The sequence below is a fragment of the Hippocampus zosterae genome, chromosome 15, assembly GCF_025434085.1.
Source record: "Hippocampus zosterae strain Florida chromosome 15, ASM2543408v3, whole genome shotgun sequence".
NCBI lineage: Eukaryota > Metazoa > Chordata > Actinopteri > Syngnathiformes > Syngnathidae > Hippocampus > Hippocampus zosterae.
This window is the reverse complement of record NC_067465.1, coordinates 5,243,322-5,269,510: the sequence shown is the minus strand read 5'-3', so window position 1 is coordinate 5,269,510 and position 26,189 is coordinate 5,243,322. Positions and strand designations below refer to the sequence as shown.

The following is a 26,189-nucleotide window of genomic DNA, read 5'->3' as shown; positions in this document are numbered from 1 at the left end:
TAATCTGATTTCTAATGTTGGTAAAAGTACAAGAAATCATGCATATTTTCAAGCATGGTTTAAAAACATAGTTTTAATCTAATTCATTAATTACTGTACAAGAGTGATGATGTACTGTGAATCATGTGAACTCACTTTCATGGCATGTCTCATATTCTAAAAAAATATATATATATACTGTATATTTGTCTTATATCCTGACTTTAAATACGGTCTGATTATATATAACTTTTTTGACTCTCTGTAAGCATATGTACTACAGTTACGTTGAAAGGATTTGATGAGGAAGTGGGTCATCATTTGGCAGGTCAGAAAGTCGTTCTTATTCAACATTGCTCAGAAAGATTTGAATGTTGTTTGTGCTCTTGGCTTGTTCAGTTATCCTCATGAATATTACGCTGTTAGGCAGACGAGCTAACCAGTTGTCCACCGTGACGCACAAATTATTAATATTCCACAACACCAATATTAATCCGAATGTTGTGTTTGGATGGTAGTGAACATATTCTAAAGAACATTTTTGATTTGACCTCCCGTTTAAAACTCTGTATAAGTCCACGGTAATTAAAGTGGTGTGACAGTTACACTTATAGTATATAAGGCATCAAATAAAGTGTGAAGGTTATCAAATCTTCAAACTACCTTACCTCTAGACATTGTTTGGTCACCTGAGCACTAACACATCAACAGGCTTAAAAAGTTCCACCAGGAAAATGCAGCAGTATAGTTGAGTCTTTAGAGTTTGCTACGCTGTGCTCTTTACATTTCATTCAGGCAGTGGAAGAAAGAAGTGCTTCACAAACAACAACTTTGTTAACACAGAAGCAGGGAAACGAAATCGGACTACAGATGGCCTCTTGAAAGATGTCGGGATGAGATTTTAAGCCTGTGTTTAGCCAACACGTGTTAACGCAGCCTGGCCCGAAATCCAGCCAAAGTTTCTTTTGTAGAATGCATCGCACTGAGTGTGTTCAGGGTGCATGGACATTTATTCCAAATGTGGAGATGGTGCCAATATCAAATAGCTCGGAGGTGGTGAATTATAATGTTAATGGCACGAGCCGGGGAGGTGCCCCCCGCCCCCCGCCCCCCTTCCCCTCCCAGCCCATGGTGTCACCTTTTGGTCTCCCCTCTCAGCCACCTGCTTGTCTTCTTTTTTCCCAACTGCTTCACTAAGTGCTTATAAATTTTCTAACAAAACACACTTATGCTGTTTTGGTGTGGATGTGTTTTTTTTTCCTGCCTACCTCTAGCTGTAAGTCACTTCTAGTACAGAAAAATCAGGATGAAAAGATGGCAGCCATGCTGTTACCAACGGGTCCTGATGGCTTGCGGCTGTTTACTCGTGAATCCTTGGCTGCCTTGGAGCGGCGGATCGCAGAGGAGCAGGCCAAGAATGCCAAAGTTTGCAAGGAGGCCCACAAAAACTTGGACTCATCCAAACCCAGGCTCGACCTGGAGGCAGGCAAGCAACTGCCGCGCATCTTCGGGGACATCCCTTCGGAACTTGTTGGGGTGCCACTGGAAGACATCGACCCGTTTTATTTCAAGAACAAGAGGGTGAGTACCGTGCGTGGCAATTCTGTCCTTATAGGAACCAGATTTGTAGTGGGCCCCAACTATTTGTTGGTCGCTGGTGTTCTGGAGCCTATCCCAGCTGACTTCGGGCAGTAGGCGGGGTGCAGCCTGAACTGGTTGTTAGCCAATCGCAGGGCACACGTCGATGAACAACCATTCACACTCACAATCACACCTATGGACAATTTTAGAGTGCTCACTTCATGCCGTTGAAATCAGATGTCAACAAAAACAAAATGACCATGATAATGAGTTATGGTTCTTCTCTGGGAAGTATTTTACAGACGTTCCATCAAAACTAGTGTCTGAATCTCATTCTGCAGTTTGTTAAATTCATTATTATTATTTTTTTTTTAGATTTTGACTTGCTTTGTTGGCAAATCTGAGCCATTAATGGGCTTCTTATGGATTATCCACAGATGACAAAATGTTGAAATAAATGCCACATCTGCTGGGGGAAAGGTTTCAGGTTGCTTTGCTTTGGAGTTGCCTCCATTATCTCGACTGGTTTTGCTTTTATGTGCTGGATGATGCTTTCTTGGAAGCAAATGTGGTTCGCATGGAAGTTTATACAGACGGTAGACTGAACTCCTCGGGGGTTTTTTGTACTTCAAATACACTCAAAATGCATGCAGATGATCCATGTCTTACTGTTTACTTCATGTTATTAACAAATCAATAATGATTTGTGTCTTTTTTTCCTCCCCAGACTTTTATCGTACTTAACAAAGGGAAGGCTATCTTCAGATTCAGTGCCACGTCCGCTCTTTACATATTCAGTCCGTTCCACTTCATCAGATCGATCGCCATCAAAATTTTGGTCCATTCATATCCTTTTTGTGTTGTGTGAAAATGCCTTGTGTTACACTGCACTTAAATTCTTATATGAATAATTATACTGAATTATAATTATGATCAAATAAAACTAATTAGGGGTTCAAATAATAAGTAACGGAAGACTTCTTATCAGACATGGCAGCAATTTGATTTCCAAACTAGTCTTACACTTAATTTAGTGATACAATCCTATTGTTATTGTTATCATCATAGTAACAGTGGCATACGTAGAATAGTAACTTGGTGCTAATAACATGCTATGCAATAAAAGTGCAAAGTAATAAAATGTCAGGGAGCCCAATATCCCATTTATTATTGTGAATAAGCCAGCTCCAAATAATTCCAACTGTTCTGTGAATGTTAGCGATTGCTTTTCCCGAAAGTTACATTTTTGATACAGCTTTGTAATAGCATCACAAACTAAATCCCCTCCGAGATCCCTCTTTTAATCCCTGATATAGAAAAAGAGCAAGATTTTTGCATCATGACCGTTGCCTATTATTCATCGGTCAGAAAAGAGAACTTTGTGTCGAGGAATCTTCCGCTTTTTGCAGTATATACCAAAATCAAATTTAAAAACATTTTGAGAGTGCCTTCAAAATATATAACTTCATCGTTGAACCTGGTCAGTCTGCATTTTTTTTTTTGTAACCGTATTTTTTACTCACAAGGGAAAATAACATCAATCCATGGTTTTGAAATGAAAGGTAGTTTACTTCCTCAAAGCTGCGTTTACAGTATTGTGTTAATGCCATTGGCACACACCATTGTTTGTCCTTTTGTCCTCATGGATAGATGGATAGCCTATAGGATTATGACATTGTTTCCTTGTTTCTATGTTGTTTGTGTAGTCCTGAACCTGTGTGTGTGTCAATTCCTATTTTAGACTTTCCTGAACTTCTTTTCCACATTGTTCAGCCTGTTCATCATGTTCACCATTCTGACCAACTGTTTTTTCATGGCCATGTCGGACCCAGCACCGTGGACCAAGCACCTGGAGTAAGTCCCCACAGATTTATAAATTCCATCCTTGGGCTGAAAGCGCAAAATTTAAACTCAGATGTTGTATGTTCTAATATACAGCTGTGTCCAGACGTAACGGAAGAATGTACGTATGTACAATATATGATGTACAGTATAGTGCATGCCGTACCCCACATGCAATTTGTCACATTGCAATATGGAATGCAAGTGGTCAATTTCTTGCTAGGCTATGCCTGAGGCAGCAGGTGTTGTTGAACTGTTAACGAGCATGTTTTGCATGCAGCTTTGCCTGCCAAAGATAATATCCGTTTCCATTCTATTCCATCGCTATTTGTTGAGTTTGCCGAAACAAGGCGGCCAACTCTCATCTGTTTACTAAATACGAACTGTGACTGTTTACTCGTGTATCTTTAGCTGCGACCTTGTTTCTGAACAAAACGTACTGAGTCGAGCAGTAGTGTTGCTAGGCAACGGAGGGGAATTCCACGCTGTCCATTTTGTTCGTAAACGAGGTTGCGGCGTCAGTTAGCTTCCCGCGGTTCTCTGGCAGTTAGCTTCTGACCGTTCGTTCGTCGTACCGACGGCGTTTTCACTTTTTTCGTGGGTAAAATCTGGGAGTTATAATGAAGTTTACGCTATGCAGGTGTTTGTCGTCAGCAAAATCGGCAAACGGAAAATGAATGACGTGAAATTGGGATGTAGAAATGGGAACGTTATAGCGGTGAAAACGTTGTCAACGGGGTATGTTGAAACGAGGCTCGACTGTACTCTGCGGCAAAGTAAAAGTAAAGACGAGAGTTTCAAGGTTTTATGTATGTTTTATTCATAATATTCCAAATGAAATAGCTAACGTTTCCCCATTCGCCACACCATTTTAGTTGCTGCGCAAGATTGTTATTAATTTTGTGTTTTCATCATTTTTTTCAGCCAATTGTCAGTGTGCAGCAACGCGTGACCTAGTGTGTGATATTTCTATTTTGGTGCAGCACGGCATTCATTCATGAAACCGCCTTCTCTGTTTATTCCTGTTCACTGATTTTGCAGATACACTTTCACCGCCATTTACACTTTCGAGTCACTAATAAAGATATTCGCTCGAGGATTCTGCACAGTTCCTTTCACCTTTTTGAGGGACCCATGGAATTGGCTGGACTTCAGCGTCATTGTTATGGCGTAAGTAACAACAAAAATCATTTTTACGGTTCCATGTCAGTGGCCATGTTTTGACTTTCTATGGTACAGGTTGCAGATCAGATCTTTTGAAGATGTCATGCTCATGTGAAAGGGTATATATAATCTGTGAATAATTCGTTTGGTGCTGTCATGGCTTTGGAAAGTTTTTTGAGAAGATTACATTTGGAAATTCTAAGGGAACGTCATAGAAGCAAACCTCAAATCTCGGTTACGTAATTCCTTTCACGTTGACAGCTCTACCTGAAGTGATATACACCATGCACTCCACAAAAATGTTTCCAAGTTAAACATAACCGAACCCATCAGTTTGCAAATTATGTCTACAAATCAGAGCTGTCCAAAGAAATCAAGTCATAGACAACTAATCGATCATCACATGCAGTGACAGATGGAGTAATCGTTTTGAGCGATTCTTGAACTTGAAATCGTCGAAATCCTCTGATTTCAGCTGTTGTAATTGACATAGAAATCAGCAACCTATCTCTCTGCTCTTTTCATCCAATTCCAGATATGTGACAGAATTTATAGACCTTGGAAACGTCTCGGCACTTAGAACCTTCAGAGTGCTCCGAGCCCTGAAAACCATCTCAGTTATACCCGGTAAAGTCTCAATCAAAGAACAAAAGTAGATGTGCGCCAACTCCCCTGATGTCGAATCTCCTCACCATGCAGGTCTGAAGACCATTGTAGGAGCTCTGATCCAATCTGTGAAGAAGCTAGCAGATGTGATGATCTTGACCGTCTTTTGCCTCAGCGTGTTTGCACTGATTGGGCTGCAGCTCTTCATGGGGCTTTTGCGACAAAAGTGCATTCGCAGCCTCACGCACTGCGTCGACTCCTCCTATAGTCCGAATATGTCATTCACCTGCAACAACAGAAGCTGGAACTCCATGGATGATTTTCTCACCAGTGAAGGTCAGTCCAAATCATTATGTTGGGACACGCAATAGTTATTTCTCAATATAGAATATGACATTACATGAATACTCTTCTTGTTTCCATTTCCTTTAGATAATTTTTACAAAGTTGAAGGAGCAAAGGATGCTTTAATATGTGGATATGGCAGTGATGCAGGGTAAGTTGCGACTTGTAACTCATCTGCATGCCGTTATATAATTATCAAAAAATCGAGCGGCTTTTGATCACATGCGTGTCATGTTTACGGGCCCCGGGCTTGGTGCAAATAGTCTTTACAGACCCGGCCCAAAGAGAAACAAAGACAAGAGGATGCGGCGCTATATTTTTGTCCGTGACATAATGTATAGAGAGATTCCACAGGAGGGGGCGGGTTGCGAGGGTGTGTTGTAGCGTGAGGGAGGCAGTAGACAAGACGGCATGCAGTGTGGATTATCACTCTAGTGCCACTGGCACCCTGCACTGAGAGGCATGCAGTTGCCAGCTGGACGGAGAGAGAGAGAGACAGTGAGGGGGGGTGGGGGTTGAGGGCAGCGGGGTCTTTCATCATCTCAAAAGCTCCACATTGTGATGAGGTTGAACCAGAGTGGACTGATCACTGGATTGATTGATACTCTGCCACTATGATTGAGAAAAGACACGTCCTGCCCTCGGATTTCTGTCAAGTGCGTCGGACCCGATTGCAGACACGCAATCAAAAGATTTTTATCAAATCAAAGCGATGCATAAGTACAAACGTGTGGCTATTGGATGAGTGATCAGTTCAAATATACAAAGATCTTGCTTGCAGTGCGGGACTTTCTCATTGGTATCACACAGGGCCTGTCACAGAAAATCCAAATATTGCTACTCAGCCTACATACGGAATAATCCTATAAATCTGCAAATGCTTTTGAAACAAGCACAACAGGATGAGTTCGACCCACGCCAGGCCCAGTTCAGGGGTTATAGTGAACTAAATACCCATCTGCGGCAATCTGAATTCCCGCTTGAACAAATGCCTTCTGTGATGGAAGGTGTTTTTATTCGCGATCGGAGAAAGGACCAAGAACAAAAAAAGAGGAAGCTTTTTCTTTCGTAGGCGACTGTACTGTATTTCCCTTACTTCGTGGTTGTTGATCTTGAACTAGCCCATGTTTTAAAATGAATGATGCAACTGGTTTTAGTTTCGTCCATTAAGTTTGAGTACTGGGCATCACATGCATTGTATGTGACAGGCACAAGCGGAAGGATAAAAATTGTGCTATTATCCGAAGAACTGTATTTGATATTCGACACCCTGGATAAGGGCCTCGTTGAACATTCTAAACTCATTGAGAGCCGATATGAACAATAGTAGAGAGGTTTCGATCAATGATTATTGAAGGCATGGCGGCATCCGAGGTTATTACCGCGTTTTCTTGGGGATCAGTCAGGCTTGAATGTTGTTGTTTTTAATCCCCCCGGCCCCACACTCACCTAACCTCCAAAAAAGCACAGGGACTTTAATCCCCTAAGAAGTCAAATCTGACTCAGTGACTTGTGTTCATTTCAGAGGGAAAAGCAGATATGCTTAAGGGCATTAAAGGGGAAACGACATCATTTTAGGTCAGTAAGATCAGAGCCATCCAGATGCTCGACAGTTTTACCTACAAGTTACCACTGTGCCCTTCTTGTTTAGTGTGTTTACGCCTCATCTGGCAGGCACATCATAGTTTTGACCTTTTACCGCTATTCCATTTTGCTTGCATATCTTTAACACTGTGTGGGAAAATAAAATGGATGCGTCTCATTTGTCACAGGCAAGTTATTGATTGCATACTATTTTTTCAATGTATTTCAAGTTTTGACCCCTACAAAAAAAGTAGTGAAAGCATCATGTTTTTCTGTTCGTTTGTTTATTTAGATTTTTTTCTCCTCTAGCTAAACTACTTAATTGACCTTAACGATCATCAGCTATTGTAGGTTTTGATGGGACTTCCTAAGGCTGGCTGCGGAGACAAGATATTAAGCAGGTCAGGATGGAGGACGTAAAACATAGAGGATGCTTAATCTTTTGAGTGTATTCCAACAAGTAATCCCTGAGTAGATTTCCAAATTAAAGCTTTGGATAGGGTATGATGACACAAACACACGCAGCCAAGCTTGCTGCAGAGACACCACAAGGCCCAAGTGTGCATGACAAAAATATACATTTCATAGATAGATAGCTATGGTGTGTGCGTGTGTGTGAGAACTTTCCATCCAAATTTTCCACAGTGTCATGATATCTCCAAAAAGACGAAAAAAAAGGTTGAGAGAATTTGTTTGGATTTACTCATTAGATACGTTAAGGATGATTGTTTTATGATATAAACAAGGCTCTGGTGTCAAACTTCAGCATGGGCTTAGCTCCTGTTCGTATGGCAGCAAATCAAATCCCTTGCGATGTATACCTGACACGGGTGTACCACTAAATATATGTACGGCTGGTCTCCATGGTAGTTACTGCTGTACAGGTGTCTAGCAGAAAGACTCTTTGTTTTGTGATCCGGTGTCTTACATTGTTTCCCAACCAGGCTTATAGGAGCAGAACGCATGGGCTGCGTGGAAACATTTAGTCATTTATTTCGCAGACCGATAATCAATAAACGACAAAAAAAGAAAAGCCAACTTAGGCACCATGAATACTCCTCTGATGATGTAATTCAAAGCTAATCACGATTATCTTTGTTTGATACAGATCGTGTAACCGTTAGACTGCAGGTTGACCGTGAGATATCTTAATACAGTATCTTGTGCCACGCCTGCTTACGTCCGAAACATTTCGTGGGGAGATGTAAGCGGCAGGCAGGCTTGTGGTTGAATTTTCCCCATGCCATCTAAGGCTCAGCTTATTTGCGCTTCACGTGTTGAGCATTGAAGCAAAGGTACTGTGGATATACGACGATGATGATGACGGCGATGAGGATGAAGGCTCTTCCGTCCTTACCGCCCGCATATTAGTGAGTATCCCTCCCCAGCCGGCTGGTTGTCGGTGAGAGGGTCCAGCTGTTCTCGCAGCAGCACTCTGTGCCCAGCTGTTTCCCTGTCATTATGAAATTATTCTGCACTCAGATTGACATGACAGGCCGGCTTGTTCTCCGCTGCCAGATCTAAATATTTGCTGTAATGCCGCCGCGCTGACAATGAAGATCAGCAATGGAGGCGACCAAGTGCTAAATGTTTGAACCTCTGTTTGGCGTCCATCTGGCTTGGCGTATAATCCCCTTTTGCTGCGGTGCATTTTAGTGCGGCAGAGTGGGATGAATTTCAAGTGCCCTTCTCAGTGCAAATAATGGCGATGATAGCGGCCACATGGACTTATTGAGTCGCCCGCTCCTCTGTGCTGCCGAGTCAAAGGTCACAAGGCTAAACGTTGACGCTCGAGATGTTTTGAACCCTGCTGCGGAGGCACACACGCCATCACAGCTCGCTCAATGTCAGATGCGTTTGATTGAATTGTGCCATGCCGCCGCCGATCCAGACTGTCCTAAAGTCATCATGTGCACTTGCCGTTACAGGAAGTGTCCGGAAGGATTCGACTGCCTGAAAATTGGAAGAAATCCAAACTATGGCTACACCAGCTTTGATACTTTTGGCTGGGCTTTTCTGGCACTTTTCCGGCTCATGACCCAAGACTACTGGGAGAAACTATTTCACCAGGTTCAATCTCACGTTTCAATTCATCATTGTTCTCTAATTAGACATTGCGCAGCCAAATTAATTGTTCAATTCATTGTGTCATTTGTTCAGGCTTAGCAGCACAATTGCGCATGTACTGATGTTGCTCAATTGTCATTCGTCTTTAAAAAAATGCGAGACTTACTCTTTTTCGAGCAATAACTTGCAGTAATATCTTGTTCCGTGACAATATGGAGTCATGGTTTACAATAAGACTCTTGTTGACCAATTTTAAATGACTAAAATAATAATATAATAATAAAAATACTAATTTGATCTTGCCAAACAATGAATTACAGATTCTGTACACAATGTTTTGTTTATTTGATTTATACATAGACAATTTAGAAACGTCTATCATTACGTTCTCATTGTTATGAATGACAATAAAAAAATCAGACCTGATCCTTTGCTTCTAATGCATTTGTGTTTTTCTATCTTCAAGACTCTGCGCTCAGCTGGAAAGACCTACATGGTGTTCTTTGTGCTGGTTATCTTCCTGGGCTCTTTCTACTTGGTAAATTTGATCCTGGCTGTTGTCGCCATGGCCTATGAGGAGCAGAATCAGGCCACCATTGCCGAGGCCTGGCAGAAGGAGAGGGAGTTTCAAATGGCCATGGAGCACCTTCGTCGGGAGCAAAGAGTACGTCCCGTGCAAAGCGTGACAGAGGATTTGCACGTAATTGCGATTTAACATCGTTCTTCTCCGTATGAAGCTGGCAGCAAAAAGGCAAGCGCAGGAGACGGACTCCATCTTATCGCCCGAGTTGTCTCCGTTCTGTACAAAGATAGGAAGTTTGAGGCGATGTAGCACTAAGCGAAGACGATCTCACAGGACGTTATCAGAAGAAACTGCAGTGGAAGCCGAAGAAAAGCTTGACCCTCTCGACGAGCCAAAGGTACCTCACGCAACCAAGCGGTGCATCAATTGCCGGACAGAATTCCTGACGATCAGCAATTGATTATCATGCCCATTCCTAATGACAACAAACGTCTGTGTGTGTGTGTATGTGTAGCCTACTTTGTCTCCCCTGCCAGCCCACCCCCTTCTGGCCACGCTCTCCTCTCACCCGCTCAGCACCAGAAGAGGAAGCCAGAACAGCATCTTCAGCTCATTTCGGGTGCGCAACAACTCGGAGGCTGACTTCGGGGATGATGAGTACAGCATCCACGGGGATGCTTTCCGAAGCCGCGCCAGTTCAACCGCAACACACTGGAAGAGGAGAGCGGGCAGTGTGAGGAGCCACTGCTCCCAAGTCTTCACCCCAAGTCTCACAGTAAACGGACGGCTCAACGTGTTATTAGACCACAACGGAGTCACAGCAGCGGGGCCGCACACCCTCAGCTATCTCCCTGCTTACAGCATGGAGGGGATCAAGGAGGACACAGTGAGCGTCTAATGTTTCTTCATCGGCAGGATTAGAAAAGATTTTTACTGTCAGTATGTGTCCCACAGAAGCCCACCAATGAAGGGGGTATTGTCCAAAAGCCTCTCCTACAGCCGTCCCCGACAGTGACGGAGCGTCCTCCCGTGCACAGAAAAAGAGGACTGAGCTCTGTCAGCTTTTTCAGCGATGCCATGGATGGTTAGTTTTGAGGAAGCATTTTCTCCAGGGCCACAAAAAAATAAAAAAGCTCCAATGTTGGCCACGGTATCATGACAAAAATGACTCAGGATTGACTCGGGTCTGCCTTTGCAGAGCTGGAGGAGTCCCGACAAAAGTGCAACCCCGGTTGGTACACCTTTGCCAAGAAGTACCTGATATGGGACTGCTGCAACTGGTGGCTGAAACTAAAGGAGTGGGTGAAGTTGATGGTGATGGATCCTTTCCTTGACCTTGGCATCACCATATGTATTGTGTTGAACACCCTCTTCATGGCCCTGGAACACTACCCCATGACCGAAGAGTTCAACACCATGCTCTCAGTGGGAAATTTGGTGAGGATCAACGGGCATTGTACCTTCATTCAAACTGTTTTAACAAACCATTTAAACATGTGCATAAAAATCTAAATGTAATCCCTGCCTACATCATACAAACTAAGGAGAGTGCTATTAAAAGCGTAAATAATAAAGGATTCACATGTCCTTGATAACGTCTGCTGTTTTGGGTCTGTCTCAGTGACAGATTGAGACAGCGGTTGTCTTCTTCTCTGATCAGAACAATGTTGTCTGTACTCAAAACTGTGTGTCCGCCTAGCGGATACTCAATGAATTGTACCTTATTCAAAATATTCATTCCGTGTTTTTTATGCATGTTTTCACTTTTAAATGATCCTGCGGGCCTGACTGAACCTCCTTGGGGGTCGCTCCCGGCCCGCGAGCCGTATGTTTGACAACCCAGGTCTATCGTGAAATAATGAGATATACAGACCATCACTTAGCAATCAGGTGGTGCTAAAAATCAATATTTTCTTCCTTTTTTTCTGACGATGCTATGCTATTTTTATATGTGCCGTCAGGTGTTCACCGGGATCTTCACTGCGGAGATGGTCCTGAAGCTGATCGCCCTGGACCCTTATTATTACTTCCAACAGGGCTGGAACATTTTTGATGGCATTATTGTTTGCCTTAGTCTGATGGAGCTGGGGCTTTCCAATGTTGAGGGGCTATCTGTTCTTCGCTCCTTCAGACTGGTAATTCTTGTCTTTGACTGCCACAACATTGATAGGTTGCGGTCGCGCTTTACATTCACGCTCAGTCGGTTGTTCTAATGTCACGTTTTCCCCCACCTTGTTCTCGCCATCAGTTGCGCGTCTTCAAACTGGCAAAGTCTTGGCCCACCCTCAATACTCTAATAAAAATCATTGGTAACTCAGTCGGCGCTCTGGGAAACCTGACGCTGGTGTTGGCCATCATCGTCTTCATCTTCGCTGTAGTGGGCATGCAGCTGTTTGGCAAGAACTACCAGGACTGTGTGTGCAAGATCTCTCATGACTGTCAGCTTCCTCGCTGGCACATGAAGGACTTCTTTCACTCCTTCCTGATTGTGTTCAGGGTGCTGTGTGGCGAGTGGATTGAGACCATGTGGGATTGTATGCAAGTAGCTGGGCAACCTCTCTGCATCCTGGTTTTCATGCTGGTCATGGTCATTGGGAACTTAGTGGTGAGTACATCAGCTTTGATGTTTTCGGAATACCAGCCCACGTAGCATTTAGCCTGTGAGGGAATCAGGAACCAGAGGCAGAGGACCGATCACTAGTTTCAGGATTATTATTTTTTTTAATGTGACAGGAAACAGAGAACCTGATATGTTACAGTTTTCAATCTACATTTCTAACACTGCAATAAAATAACACCCCCCCCCCCACCCAACCTCCCCCTCCCGTGTCCTATGACTGACTGGCATCCAGTTCAGGATGCCAAGTTAGCCCCCACATCTCCCCACCCCCTCGCGACTCTGTACGGTATAAGCCGTGGTAAAAATCGCCAGCACCGTGGGATAGTTTGATAGATTCAAAAGTCTGGATGACCTCAACCATCTGTTGTCCTCTCTGAGTTGTATAACGCGTACTGTATGTATATTATTCGCACGTCATGCAAAATGTAGTCACAACATAAACACGTTCGATACCGTCGTGGCTCATGTCCAGCAGAACTGAATGTTTTAGTCACTGCAAGTGAATGAAGCCCTAAATTGTCAACCAGAGATCAGGCGAGTCTTGTATTTTAAAGCCATCCGTCCATTTTCAATACTGCTTATCCTCATTCGGGTCAACTGGAGCCGATCCCAGCTGACTTTGGGCAAGACGCAGGGCATGTATTTTAATTCGTAGGCATCACAATACTGTAAATCAACAACTGTCTGCTCTGCCTTCCGAAACTTTATTGTCAAATTCATCGCAAAGTCACACCAATTCAAGTTTGGGATTTTAAAATACGTGTGCACCACTCTGTTGTTCACCCACGGGACTGCACAAGTAACCTTGTTACGACAAAAAACTTATGACTATGGTATGTCTTGTTTAGTGAACAAAAACGTCTTCAGCACACGAATCGTGGGAAAGCTGGTTATCCAAGAGATTATCCGCGGTGCTTAAGGGACGATAAAGTCAAAGATCGTTCATCACTAATCAACTGCTCATGCTCTCCATCTCTGACTGGCTCGAGAAGAGCCGTGTGCACCAAATGCGCGCGTCACATATGCGCACATGAACTTGTACATACAGCACGACGTGTGTGTGTGTGTGTGTGTGTTTCCTACTGATGATCTCTAAGCTTGTAGACAGATTACTTGGAAGTTGGATGCTCAGAAACTTGAGTTTAGACTAGCTGAAAGCGCACAAAGTCGCGCTGTATGTGTCGCGGTGTTTTGCTGTCGAATATCCTGTATTGCGAGATTGTGCCCTAACAGTTTTTCTGTGCAACAGGGGAGTTTGCCAGTCGATGGCTTTCGAGAAAACAACCGAGCTAAAACACACAGACACACACACATACAGGCGGACAAATGAGTACAGTGAGCAGGAGCAGTATAAAATAGTTTCTGACCATGACATCTCATACTGTCCATCTACAGTATATACTGCATCATATATGAACTGGAATAGGTCTTGGTGATCTTGCAAAAACATCGATGCCATGCTCATCAAAGAATGCAAGTGCGAATGATGCCCTGTGATCGGCTGGCAAAGAAAAAGTATAACGTGGTCGAAAGCACGAATAAATAATGAGCTAAAAGATTCAGAATCCAGCGAGCTGAAAAGTTCATCTCCTTGCTTCCTGAGGCTTCCAAACACATTGTCCATATTTTGTGTGCGTCAACAGGTACTGAATCTCTTCCTCGCCTTGCTGCTCAGCTCTTTCAGCTCTGACAACCTCTCCGCTCCGGATGAGGACGGTGATTTGAATAACATCCAGATTGCCATCGCTCGCATCCACTCTGGTCTCTCTTGGCTTGCCACAAGCATCGTCCGCCTCTTCAACCGCACTTCCAAATGCGGACGCAAGAAAGCCAAAGAGAACTGTCAGGCCATGGCGCTGGTTTCCAATCACCTGGAAAGCAACGGCGGAATTTATGGACGCTACGGAGAGAAGTACGTCATACCGGAGGAGGACACTTACATGACGAACCCAAACCTGACTGTTATCGTTCCAATCGCACCGGGAGAATCCGATGTGGAATTTATGGAGGAGGAGGACATATCGGAGTCATCGGAGGATGAAGACCACAAAGTAAGTTTGAAGCAATTTATTTTCCCGTCTTATACGATAAAGTTATAAGTAAAGTTGGCTGTATCAATGTCCAAAGGTCGGAAAATTGTCTACGACATCAAAGTCCGATGATTGGTTAAAGAAATTTTTCCGATTGCTAATGTAGTTTTCGTTACATTGGCCAGCACGATTTATTCTGAAGGCCCTGGTCAAATTAGATTTATATGGCCGTACATAAAGGCTGAAATCTAATTATCCCACCCCACCTCCCCCCCAAAAAAGTCGAACACACATATTATACATAATGCAACCGAGAGAAACAACATACGTAGTGAAGGGATATATTAATGAAATTTAATGAAACAAATGTTGTCAATCTAAGTTATTGCTTTTGCCTTCTGATCGTATTTTTTTCAGCAGAAAAGGCTTTGCTAGCCTCCAGATCCATCGCTGGATCTAATACAAGAGATGTATTCAATGATGTCATAGTTATCATTTTAACTGACTCATATTTTAATTATATTGAGCAACATGAGAGAAGAAAAGTCCGTCATCATCAAAAATGAGCACAGTTATCTTTTTAATGAAGGTTTTATTGAAAGGGCTTCTGAAAAATATCTCATTGGCTTGCGCAGCCACACTTCATGTGATGTCTTTGTACGGATTCTCTCGAACTGGGGTCGGCAAATACTCATTAAAAAAAAAAAAAGTACACCAGGGGCTTTATTTTCATGCCCAGAGGTTTCATGACGCGGTTCAACCAAACGTCCACTTATTATTAAAGCACTCCATCTACGGTTTGGTGAGGCTCCGTTTCACGACGGCAATATCATTCAGAAGTGACATACAGCGTCGGCTTGACAGCTCGAGAAGGGGGGAGGGGATGCGCATGAGCCATGTTGATGCTCTCATAATCTGTTAATCTGTAGATCAGACAAAATAAATTATCATGGAGACTATTGTCCCGTCGAGAAAATCCAGCTGTTTTATTTCCTTATTTCTTTTGTTTTTAAATTTGTACATATGCGCACAACATATAGGACACCTACAGTAGCTGTATCTGTCCTACCACAGTCATTCGAGAAATCAAGCCGACAGTAGACCTTTGACACATCACTGTATTTAGAGAATACAGTTAATTCCTTTCTCCCTCCAATGAGGTCAATGAAATCGCTAGCTTTGCTTTCAGGGTCCGTACTTGAAAATGCTTGGCTCAGAGGGGTTTCCCTATGACCTTTTCCATACTTTCATCCATTATTACACAGTTTATTTTTGCACGGCCCACCTATGACGGAGAAGCCTTTGAAGCGGGTCTCCAGTGTATGCATTGGTATCCCCGTCGAGTTAATATTCCTGTGTATTCTGATAATCTACCGCCTAGAATCTAGGAGGCCCTAGATGGTACCCATGATGACCACTTTCAACCTCTTTATAGGATAGAGACTGACCTCTGGCCCACCAATTATGTTGAATATGCTTTGCTTTTACAACAATGTCAAATCTTGTCAAAAAAGCATTAAGGTATAAAGGAGATTGAAAGGGCACGTAGGTGAGGGAGGTATCATGCCCGACGGTGGATTGAAAATCCTGCAGCCACTCTCCTTGGGAAAAGACATGATAATGACTTGCAGATTATATGTGATATAACTGTCATGCAGCAGTATGCACACATGTGGAAGCTTCTTTCATGGCATCTGTGCAATGTCATGGCACCAAACACGACTGCATCCAGTTACAGGTGTCACCATAATAGGTCTCTGAGATTCGACGGTCAAATGACAGAAGGGAGAAAGAATGGCAGCATCACGAGAGACACGTTGCTTCAACTTGTCGCCTTTTGATGCGAAGGTATCTTTTCTAACCACAGCCCCCCCCCCCTCCTAAAAATAAATAATAATAACCAAAACAGTTTGAGAAGCTTTGCAGTTTTAATGGGGACTCATGTGGATTCCGAGACTCCCTGAAGAGCAGGACATGATCACCCTTGTGCTACGAGACTGCAAATAAATCCCACACGGACCATTTAACCAGACGCTGACAGACAACGGCAGACCTTAGGAACCTAACAATGCAAATCAGAACTAAACACTTTCATCTTGGTGAATGATTTGATCCGGCTTTCGGATTAGATTACATTTGATTGTGAAGGTCAAATAACTTGGTTGGACTAGAGTTACTTTGTCAGCCCGTATTTACAGTTTAGCTGTGAAATTCTAACCTTGAGACTTCCTACCTCTCAGGATAAGATAAGCCTTTCAGAAGGAAGCACGGTCGATCTGAGGAAGCCGGGTGAGGAACTGGATAATTTATCGGAGCTGGCCGAAGAGTGCATGGAGCCGGAGGAATGCTTCCCAGAAAGTTTGTAGAGAACTTCCTCTCCGTTCCAATCTGACCAATTGAACTCTTTCACCGTTCCGTGTGACATTTCTCCAGATTTATTTGATTGTTTTTGTCACAGCATGTTTCACAGTCTGTTTTTGTCACGCTTTCACCTTTTCACCCAGTGTGTGTCAAACACTGCCAGTGCTGCGATATCAATATCAGCCAAGGTCTCGGCCAGGCGTGGTGGACACTGAGAAAGACCTGCTACCAGATTGTGGAACACAGCTGGTTTGAGACCTTCATCATTTTCATGATCCTGCTCAGCAGTGGAGCTCTGGTACGGCATTTTGACTCCTTTGTTTCCTGCCCGCACCATCAAAGGTGGAATACAATTGCAATTGGATGTGTTGGTCCAAATAGTGATACAGTAGAGTGGAATTCTAGCATTGTCAGTTTTTGGATAACATGAGTACATTTTCAAAGATGAGAAATTCTTAACTGGAAACGCAGATGCTCTGTCACAAGTGTTGTGTGGGCTGCAATGGCCGGCGGTCATTTCCGGACTTCAGTGGGTATTTCATGAGCTAATCCACCTCTTAATAATGCCATCACGTCACAAAATAATGTACAAAAATAAATAAATCTAACTATGACTACATTCACGCTGTAGGGCGTGTTATTAAACTGCACTCTCCCCGTCCGTGTGGAAAGCATTAAAAAAAAAGGACAGACTTCTAACGGCAAGACATTATGATTATTATTATTTTTTTAAAATAATATCTGATGCTAACATTGTAGCTCTTGACAATATCTCACGCTGCTGTTTCTTGACCGCAGGCCTTCGAGGACATCTACATTGAGAAGAGAAAAGTCATCAAAGTGATTTTGGAGTATTCGGACAAGGTGTTCTCCTACATCTTTGTGCTGGAGATGTTTCTTAAATGGATTGCTTACGGCTTCAAGAAGTATTTCACCAACTACTGGTGCTGGCTTGACTTTCTCATTGTGGATGTAAGTGAACAAAAAAGGCGCGATATGAAATGGAATTGAAATCAAACCCCGTCCCGGGCTGACTGATTTTCATGTTTTTCGGCTTTGACACAGTGGCACTTGTCAGATTGTGAACTCTGACTACTTTTCAGGGATTTTGAGGGCCTCAATTGCCATACCGAAATGCTTCTGTTCTTCGTGTTTTAAAAGTTTTGCTCCTACAGCAGGATTTGGCGCATAATATAAATATTTCTCCAACTGAGATTCCGTCATTTGAGACTTTCTTTGAGTGTGCAGATTGTGAGTTTGTGAGTAAATGAATAAAAGTCGTGATGGCACCCACGCTGCCCGACGCGTGCGGCCCGTGGCCTGACTTGACTTCCTGTGATTTTACCTACCGTTACACAGATCGCAACAGACCACTCTATTGTTAGGGTAAGTTGTAGTTAGCAGATCCCAGGTGAGTATGAGCTCGAGGACTAAAACTTGCATCTGCTTCATAAATGTTTTTGTTTTATTTCCACGTTGCAGTTTGTTATGATGTCAAAAGCCATTGTTTCCAAGAAGCCTTTTCTCATGGCAAAAAAAAAAAAACCCCGAACAAACTAAGCCCTCTTCAATTTTTCATTTGATGACATTTCAGGACTTTGGCTTTTGTATCAAAACAATTTCAGTGCCACATACTCTTAAGGTTTATCTATAGAAGATCAAATCTACTCACTCGGCCTATTCATTCTGCTTAATGATAAGAGATGCACGTTTAACTGCTATTCTATTCTGTTCATTCTGCTTTTTTTTTTATTTGTACATTGGCCAAGTCAACTTTTTTACTTGATGAAACGGTCTATCTTCTTTTCTTGATGACATCTGTCAGTGCTTTGATATTTTTTTTACAGTTGAAATTGGGAGTCAGGCAAATACCAACCTTGTTGTGTATCAACTATTAACCATCAGTATCTTCTTTAGATATGTTGGACAAACACATCCGTGAATAGACTTTTATAAAGAAATTCACACCGCCGGGACCTTCTGAGTTCTAAATTGTTTCGAAGGAGTCACTGACTGAAACTGGCAAAAAATTTGGCCGATTTGTTAAACGTTCTTTATAAAACTCACTCTATTTGATATATATGCATGTATGTATTATATGCATATATAGTTGAGTCTGCACGCATGGACACGTGGCGTGCATGCGTGCACACTTGTCTGTGTTTTGTCATCGTCGCTCTCATTGGCATCCTTCCGTTTAATCGCACTCATTCAAGGGCCATTCAACAGCGGAGCGTCATTTTGTTTTGTCTGTTTTTGGATGTAGAATAGAGTGGAAGTCCAAATGTTGCAAAAGTTGCTGCAGCGACCAAACCAAATCTAAACCTCACAAATTCTTTGTGTATTTTCCTAACTGTGGAATGTCCCAAAAATCACAGAAACTCGAAAATGATTCCTCGTCATTTTTTTTCTCACTCAGTTCTTTTAAAGAGAGACTGCTTTTTTTGTCTAGCTTTACTTGCAAGGGCTTGGCTGCCTTTTTTCCGCCACATTTCTTCCCTCTAAGAATCACAGTCCAATATATATTTGCCTTCTTATCTGTCGTAGGTGTCCCTGATAAGCCTGGTGGCAAACTCACTGGGTTATTCCGACTTTTCTGCAATCAAATCCCTGAGGACGCTCCGGGCTTTGCGGCCCCTCAGAGCTCTATCCAGATTTGAGGGCATGCGGGTGAGAACAAAAGCAAGACTGTCCGTACATGGTCTATCTATATCCGACGCAACGGTCATCGGGATCATCCGTTTCCGTGATACTTTTCTACGATTCTCCAAAATGTGTTGAAAATTGATTGATTCAGTCATTGTTGACCTGCTACTGATTTGCTACGGATTTCTTGTGATGTCACGCTAACCAATGCTAATTTCATGAATTTGATCAACCGCGGAACAAATCTCTTTTTTATTCCTTACTCTATACAGAATTTAACAACTTGTTTCGTGTTTGCTCATTCTCGACTCAAACGGTTTGGGTTTTTTTTTTTATCAATGCATGTTTTGAGTGACACATTCTGTAACGATTCAAGAAGTCAGTCATAATAACAACACGCACGGTGGTGAGAGGATTGGCCAATGCGCTTGTGTCATCATTCCGACGGTCATTTTGTATGTATTTATATATTCATTCATTTATTTATTTCTGAACTCGTACGCAGAGTAAAAACACTTCTATGTATTTATTAATGAATCGGCCACGGTGCTCTGCGCATCTGACAGTTCCTTGCCAAAAAAACATTGTGTCGCTGTCACAACAGTCCTTACTCATCCAACCTAGCTGCATGTTATTTCACTCTCCCCAATCTTAAGGGGGTCATTGACAGAGCCGTGGAGCATCCCACTGGAATCCCGCCAGGAATGCCTGAAGGCATGGCAGGGAAAGCTGGGAAAGTGTGTTCAATTGGAAAACTTACTTGTATTTGAAAGCAATGAATCTTTAGACAATTCAACGACCCTAAATCCAATGCGGATGCCACTTCACCATGCCCGCAAATACATGATCGCCAGCGGCCATGCAGCCCCAAAAATTCATTCTGGTTGGTAGATTGGTGTGGACGGGGCCCCAGTTTGTCACTGAAGCTTTTTGGCATGTACTGGGGAGACGGTATGCACAATCTGCGCCTTAATTCTTCTGTGACATCATTGAAGTTTTCTACTCAAGTATAAAGTCTGTCTGTGGGAGTTGACAATCAAATCAGAGGCAGCGCTACATACTTTACGCTGTGCGTTTGAGGCATATTTGACCGTAATCACCAGAAATGAAAACAGCCATCCCCGTTTTGACTGCACTGACTTCTTTGTGTGGCTCACCAGGTGGTCGTGAATGCTCTGATTGGAGCCATCCCCTCCATCATGAATGTGCTGCTCGTGTGCCTCATCTTTTGGCTCATCTTCAGCATCATGGGAGTCAACCTGTTTGCGGGCAAGTTTGGAAAGTGCGTCAACAGAACCGGCTTCATCCACAGTTTCCTTGTGATCAACAACAAATCGGACTGCTTGGCCATGAATGACACTCAGTACTACTGGACAAAGGTGAAGGTCAACTTTGACAACGTGGGACTGGGCTACCTTTCTCTTCTACAAGTGGTAGGTTTCCCGTGCAGCGTCCTTTCTGGTTGTACTGTGTCCGTTTGGATAATTCTCAAACGTATTGACCCATCCCGACATGAATGTTGTCTCTTATGGCGTTACAGGCAACATTTAAAGGTTGGATGGAAATAATGCACGCGGCTGTTGATTCAAGAGGGGTAAGTGTGTCTCTGAACTTGGGCGGGCTAAAAGTCAACAGGAAGTGTCTGACTTGAAGAATTTGTTGTTCAGGTGGAGGAGCAACCCATCAGAGAAATCAACCTCTACATGTACATTTACTTTGTCGTCTTCATCATATTTGGTTCCTTCTTCACCCTCAACCTCTTCATCGGAGTGATTATTGACAATTTCAATCAGCAGAAAAGAAAGATGAGTATTATTGGGACTCGTATGGGATTTGAAATCGGGCATCACAACACCCACGTACACATTCTTAACTGTTGAGACAATTTAAAGATTTTATCATTCTTAACTCTGCTAGTTGTGTACTCAGCAGGACAGACGCGTATACACAACTGTATACAGCTCTGAGCTGTTGTCTAACAAAAGTTCTACTGTATTGGACTTTGATGTTTTGAATATTGCTGCCTTTCAAAAATAATATCAGGTAACTCTGATTATACTTAGGTGGACAGGATATTTTTATGACTGAGGAACAGAAGAAATACTACAATGCTATGAAGAAGTTAGGAAGTAAGAAGCCACAAAAGCCAATACCGAGACCGACGGTAAAGTAGCCATCATTCTTCCGTCATCATTCTTCATGACAGTGTCGATCACAAATTTGTTTAGTGTGCCCTATTTTCATGAAAAGGCGCAAAAACTGGCACATCTTCCCATCCAGTCTAACATGGTTGCTTTGATATGTGTGTTGGATGTCATCGTATTTCATTCATAACGATGACATCGGCATGCATCGAGCCCTCTGAATCATCGTAGAAATCAATTAGGGGACAGCAGATGTGTGTGCGCTCGTAGCATCACAAACAGACACTCCGTCAGGGTTGGGAGGTGGTCTCCAAGTGCCCCCTTTGCAGTGTATATCTTCCTGTAGATCCTTAGAAACGTACTTTGCATAGGACGGTCTCCCGCATGGTCTCCGGCGAATCTGTGCTTCCACAATGTCGATCGCATGCCTCTCCCACGCTGAATTTAAAGGGAACAAGGGGAGCCACTTCGGTTGGCCGGGAATCAAGTCGTTTGTGTTCACTCCCACAACTGCGCAAACGCTCATTTTAACGAAAGCAAGATCCACTCAAGCACACAGTCAGACTGGACTTTGCGTTTGACTGGACATGAAAATAGGGCCCATTATTTTTATCAATGTAAGGACTGTTGATAAATGACCGATATTTTTTGACTTTCCGCAAATCAGAACATTCTCCAAGCCTTCTTCTTCGATCTGGTGTCCAAGCAAGCCTTCGATATCATGATCATGATGCTGATCATTGTCAACATGCTCACGATGATGGTGGAGACGGACGAGCAGTCGGAGCGCATGGAGTCCATTCTCAACAAGATCAATTTGGTCTTCATTGTGATCTTCACGGCGGAATGCCTGATCAAGATCTTTGCCCTGCGCTGTTATTTCTTTACGGTTGCATGGAACATCTTTGATTTTGTGGTGATCATCCTCTCCATCGTGGGTGAGTAGAGAGGCGCTCATTTGGCAGAATACGCTGAAGTTCCGCCAAACCAAGCATTCTGTATCCCGACCTCTCGTTACAGGGATCGTTCTGGCCGACATTATTGAAAAGTATTTTGTATCTCCAACCCTATTTCGAGTCATCCGCCTGGCGAGGATCGGACGTGTACTTCGGCTGATACGCGCGGCCAAAGGAATCAGGACTTTATTGTTTGCCTTAATGATGTCCATGCCGGCCCTGTTTAACATCGGCCTCCTGCTTTTCCTCGTCATGTTCATCTACGCTATCTTTGGCATGGCAAACTTCGCCTACGTAAAAAAACAAGACGGAATCGACGACATGTTCAACTTCGAGACCTTTGGGAATAGCATGATCTGCCTTTTCCAGATCAGCACCTCGGCCGGCTGGGACAACCTCCTGAGCCCGATCATGTCCAGCTCCCCGGAGGAATGCAACGTTGATTTTGTCAATACGGGCACAAACACCCGAGGGAACTGCGGCAGCCCCTCCGTGGGCATCGCTTTCTTTGTAAGCTACATCATCATCTCTTTCCTGATTGTGGTCAATATGTACATCGCCATCATTCTGGAGAACTTCAGCGTCGCCACGGAGGAGAGTACAGATCCGCTGAGCGAAGATGACTTTGAGATGTTTTACGAGGTCTGGGAGAAGTTCGACTCGGAGGCCACGCAGTTCATCGAGTTCTCCGCGCTGTGCAGCTTTGCGGACACTCTGTCGGAGCCGCTGCGCATCGCCAAGCCCAATAAGCTCAAACTGATCTCCATGGACCTCCCCATGGTCAGTGGCAATAGAATCCACTGCCTGGATATCTTGTTTGCCTTCACCAAGCGAGTGCTGGGAGAGTCGGGGGAGATGGATGCCCTCAAACAGCAAATGGAGGAGAAGTTCATGATGACCAACCCTTCCAAGGTTTCCCACGAGCCCATCACTTCCACGCTGCGGCACAAGCTGGAGGAGGTGTCGGCCGTCATCATTCAGAGGTGTTACAGGAGGCATCTGGTGCGCCGGCAGATGAAGCAGGCCTCTTACCTTTACAGACAAATCAACTATGAGTCGGTCGTAGATGTGGAAAACGCTCCTGAGACAGAGGGGCTCATAGCAACTATGATCCATCACTACGGGCCCCCGGGAGGGCAATTTTTAGAGACTACAGACGGCTCGCTAATGTCCTCGCCACCTTCTTATGACAGCGTGACCAGGGCGGCCGGTGACCTTTCGGATGTCATCGGATTATTAGCCGCGGACTCTGAACTGGGGGATCCGCATGAAAACTACGAAGAAACTTTTCTTTGAGGTCAGTTTAAGTCGGGTATGTTTGCAGGGATATTATTAGGGTTTTTTTCCCCCGCAAAAATACGCTTCAAGCCATTCAGGTCCAAGGAGATTTGCCTGTTTTAATCTGAATCATGCACAAGTTTAGACTGTGTTTGAAATGAGTATATTGTCATATTGAAACCGTGGTGGGGAGTTTGAGGGCCTTACTCCTAGAAATACTGCCGAAATGTTCCTTGGTTTAAACAATGCCTGGGAGCAACTGATTGAATTGAGATTACAAAATTATTTCCATGTTCATACATGTTGTGACATTTGTGTTTGGTGGCGTGCGGTGACATTTCTCTTTTGTAAATGGGTGCCTTGGCTCAACGAAGGTTGGGAAACACTGTCGATGTGCATCATACTGATAGGTCATGAGGTCAAGTTGCTCACCGAAATAGTACAAACACCTCTCAGTAGGAAAAAGTACAGGTTGAGACTCAAGACAATCGTTTGGTTTGTGATAATATTTTCATTTCTTTTTTTTTTTTCTACTGCTTTGACCATGCGGTGCAGCACTGTTTGTTTATTAGTTAGTCTTATTTTATCCGCTAGTCTATTTTAGAGATCACAATGCTTTGTAGAGTAATTAGCGACTAGCTAAAAGCTGATTGAATCAAATGCTGCCAATTGAGCAATATAGAGAATGTTGTACTTTGTCGTTATTTTTCATTCTTTTAATGGATGTGTTCTTTCTTTATTCGCCAAACTTTGGAATTCTCACCCAGGCAGCGCATGCAGCATTGCAGCAAGCAATGGGCCGAGGAACAAGCACCAAAAAAAAAAAAAGGACAAATGCGGACATTGTGGCTACGCGGCCACCTCAATTTAATACAAAATGGAATTTGTTTTGAAGTCAGTTTTTTCCTGCCCCTCGTTGCAATGTAAAAAAAAAAAAACACCTAAACTGTTGATTGATGATTAATTACTTCATAAAAAACCTGGGTGTGTATTTTACAGAGCCCTTTGTCAAATGACACGCTTTGTACTGTCTACTGCATAAATAGACTCCAAAGACAATGTTTTTCAAATGGATTCCATGAACAACCAAAACAGAAATTCAATGAAATGGTCTTCATCAGAATTTTTGTCTCCTAAAGCAGTTAGATTTTCTCTCGCTATGCACATCACAAGCTCAGTTCATGTGCCCAATACAAAGATCAGGGTGTAAAAAAATCCAAAAGCATGTGCCTGATTTTGACTGTTGTCCGCACACTTCTCTGAATCTCTTTGAGGCCGTTTTATTGGACCGTTGGATGCAGCTGCAGGAGAAGCATGGATGACATTAAGAGCGAATTTTGTAATATTAATCATGTAAAAAAAAATATATATAGCAGTTGTACATATAAAGGACATTTGTAATAATTTTGTAATTAAACTAATGTGTACTATGTATATATAAATAACACTTAATTGACATGCATGGCTGTCACATAACATCAAATTATATGCATACATTCTGTTCATATGCTAATTTTTCTATATTTTCCTTAAGAACTTGCTTGTTTGTATTGCATTTAGGTTGTATCGACTAAATGTAATAAAACATCTTTTCCACAGTTGTGCATTTTCAAACTCTCACCGCCGTCCTTTTGTTCATTCTGGCGCGTTGGATTACTCGTTGAACGAGGTAATCGCTCGGTATTGCCACGCCATGCGTTGGTGTGCACATTTTCTGACACGACGCTTGGGGAGAATTTCCCATGAGAAACCTGCAGCTATCTTATTTGACCTCATTCTAAGGCTGCAAAGCCGTCTCGGGGAGAAAAAAACAAGACAGATGCGCACAAGCCTCTGAGTCACTCCTGCTTTATGTCCTTGTGAGCCTGTTGCCTCTTTAAAGCTTACATTCGTTTATTGTGCCTCAACAACTGCAGTGCCATCATCTCTCGGAACGATCGCTGAAATTATCTGTATCTATAATTCATGGAGTTCAATCTTTCTCGAGATTGAACAGAATTCACACGATGGTGCAGACGGATGCTTAACTGTTAAAACTTCCACTAAGGATACAAAATAGTATTACATGTACTGTTCAATTATTTGCGAAGAAAGTGTTTAGCATCGCCATGTGCTAATTTGAATGCACAGATTATTTTACTGTGCATGTCTGTTACTGTATTTATTTTCGGTCTTCGCCGATTGATTTCTTGTGTTACTTAGGTCACAAAGAATATTCAGTCACGTCTTTTTGTAATAAATCCGGATGGTGCTCCCACATTTATGAGTTTGGGGTGGGTAGGGGGGGCGATCAACAAGGGTGCCAATTTGGATTTAGTCCCAAACAGATTTCCTCTCTCTGGTTCTCCGGGTGGTCAAATCCAACTCTGACCAGCTGGGATGGAAGGATAATCTGTGTAAAAAAAAAGACACTTTTTTAATTACACACTCACAGGACAGGCACACTAATGCAATCTCTCTCTC

At 43.1% G+C, this 26,189-nt stretch overlaps 1 protein-coding gene across 3 annotated transcripts; it reads left to right on the top strand.

The window, feature by feature from the left end:
• The first annotated feature begins 1,075 nt into the window (after positions 1-1,075).
• LOC127616895 (sodium channel protein type 4 subunit alpha-like) lies at positions 1,076-25,324 on the top strand. 3 transcript variants are annotated; one of them, XM_052088711.1, is made up of 26 exons: positions 1,076-1,560; positions 2,288-2,406; positions 3,325-3,414; positions 4,444-4,572; positions 5,102-5,193; positions 5,266-5,508; positions 5,605-5,668; positions 9,030-9,171; positions 9,635-9,832; positions 9,906-10,088; positions 10,206-10,577; positions 10,646-10,775; positions 10,890-11,128; positions 11,653-11,826; positions 11,940-12,296; positions 13,955-14,362; positions 16,582-16,699; positions 16,846-17,000; positions 17,501-17,674; positions 19,250-19,372; positions 20,509-20,781; positions 20,889-20,942; positions 21,016-21,157; positions 21,412-21,512; positions 22,160-22,430; positions 22,513-25,324. In XM_052088711.1, exons 1-26 carry the CDS (start codon positions 1,225-1,227, stop codon positions 23,742-23,744), a joined length of 5,919 nt encoding a protein of 1,972 aa, XP_051944671.1. In that variant the 5' UTR covers positions 1,076-1,224; the 3' UTR covers positions 23,745-25,324. The 3 variants fall into 3 exon arrangements, with proteins under 3 accessions (XP_051944671.1, XP_051944670.1, XP_051944669.1); XM_052088710.1 differs by lacking the exons at positions 1,076-1,560; positions 2,288-2,406 and adding an exon at positions 18,062-18,088 and having other exon boundaries at positions 3,330-3,414; positions 21,016-21,153; positions 21,408-21,512; XM_052088709.1 differs by lacking the exons at positions 1,076-1,560; positions 2,288-2,406; positions 3,325-3,414 and adding exons at positions 3,725-4,140; positions 18,062-18,088.
• The last annotated feature ends 865 nt before the right edge of the window (positions 25,325-26,189 follow it).

Coding starts and splice junctions, on each gene's coding strand:
- LOC127616895 (XM_052088711.1), top strand. CDS start 1,225: ATGTGTTTTTTTTTCCTGCCTACCTCTAGCTGTAAGTCACTTCTAGTA. Junction 10,578..10,645: donor AGGGGATCAAGGAGGACACA/GTGAGCGTCTAA, acceptor TGTGTCCCACAG/AAGCCCACCAATGAAGGGGG. Junction 16,700..16,845: donor GGAGGAATGCTTCCCAGAAA/GTTTGTAGAGAA, acceptor CTTTTCACCCAG/TGTGTGTCAAACACTGCCAG.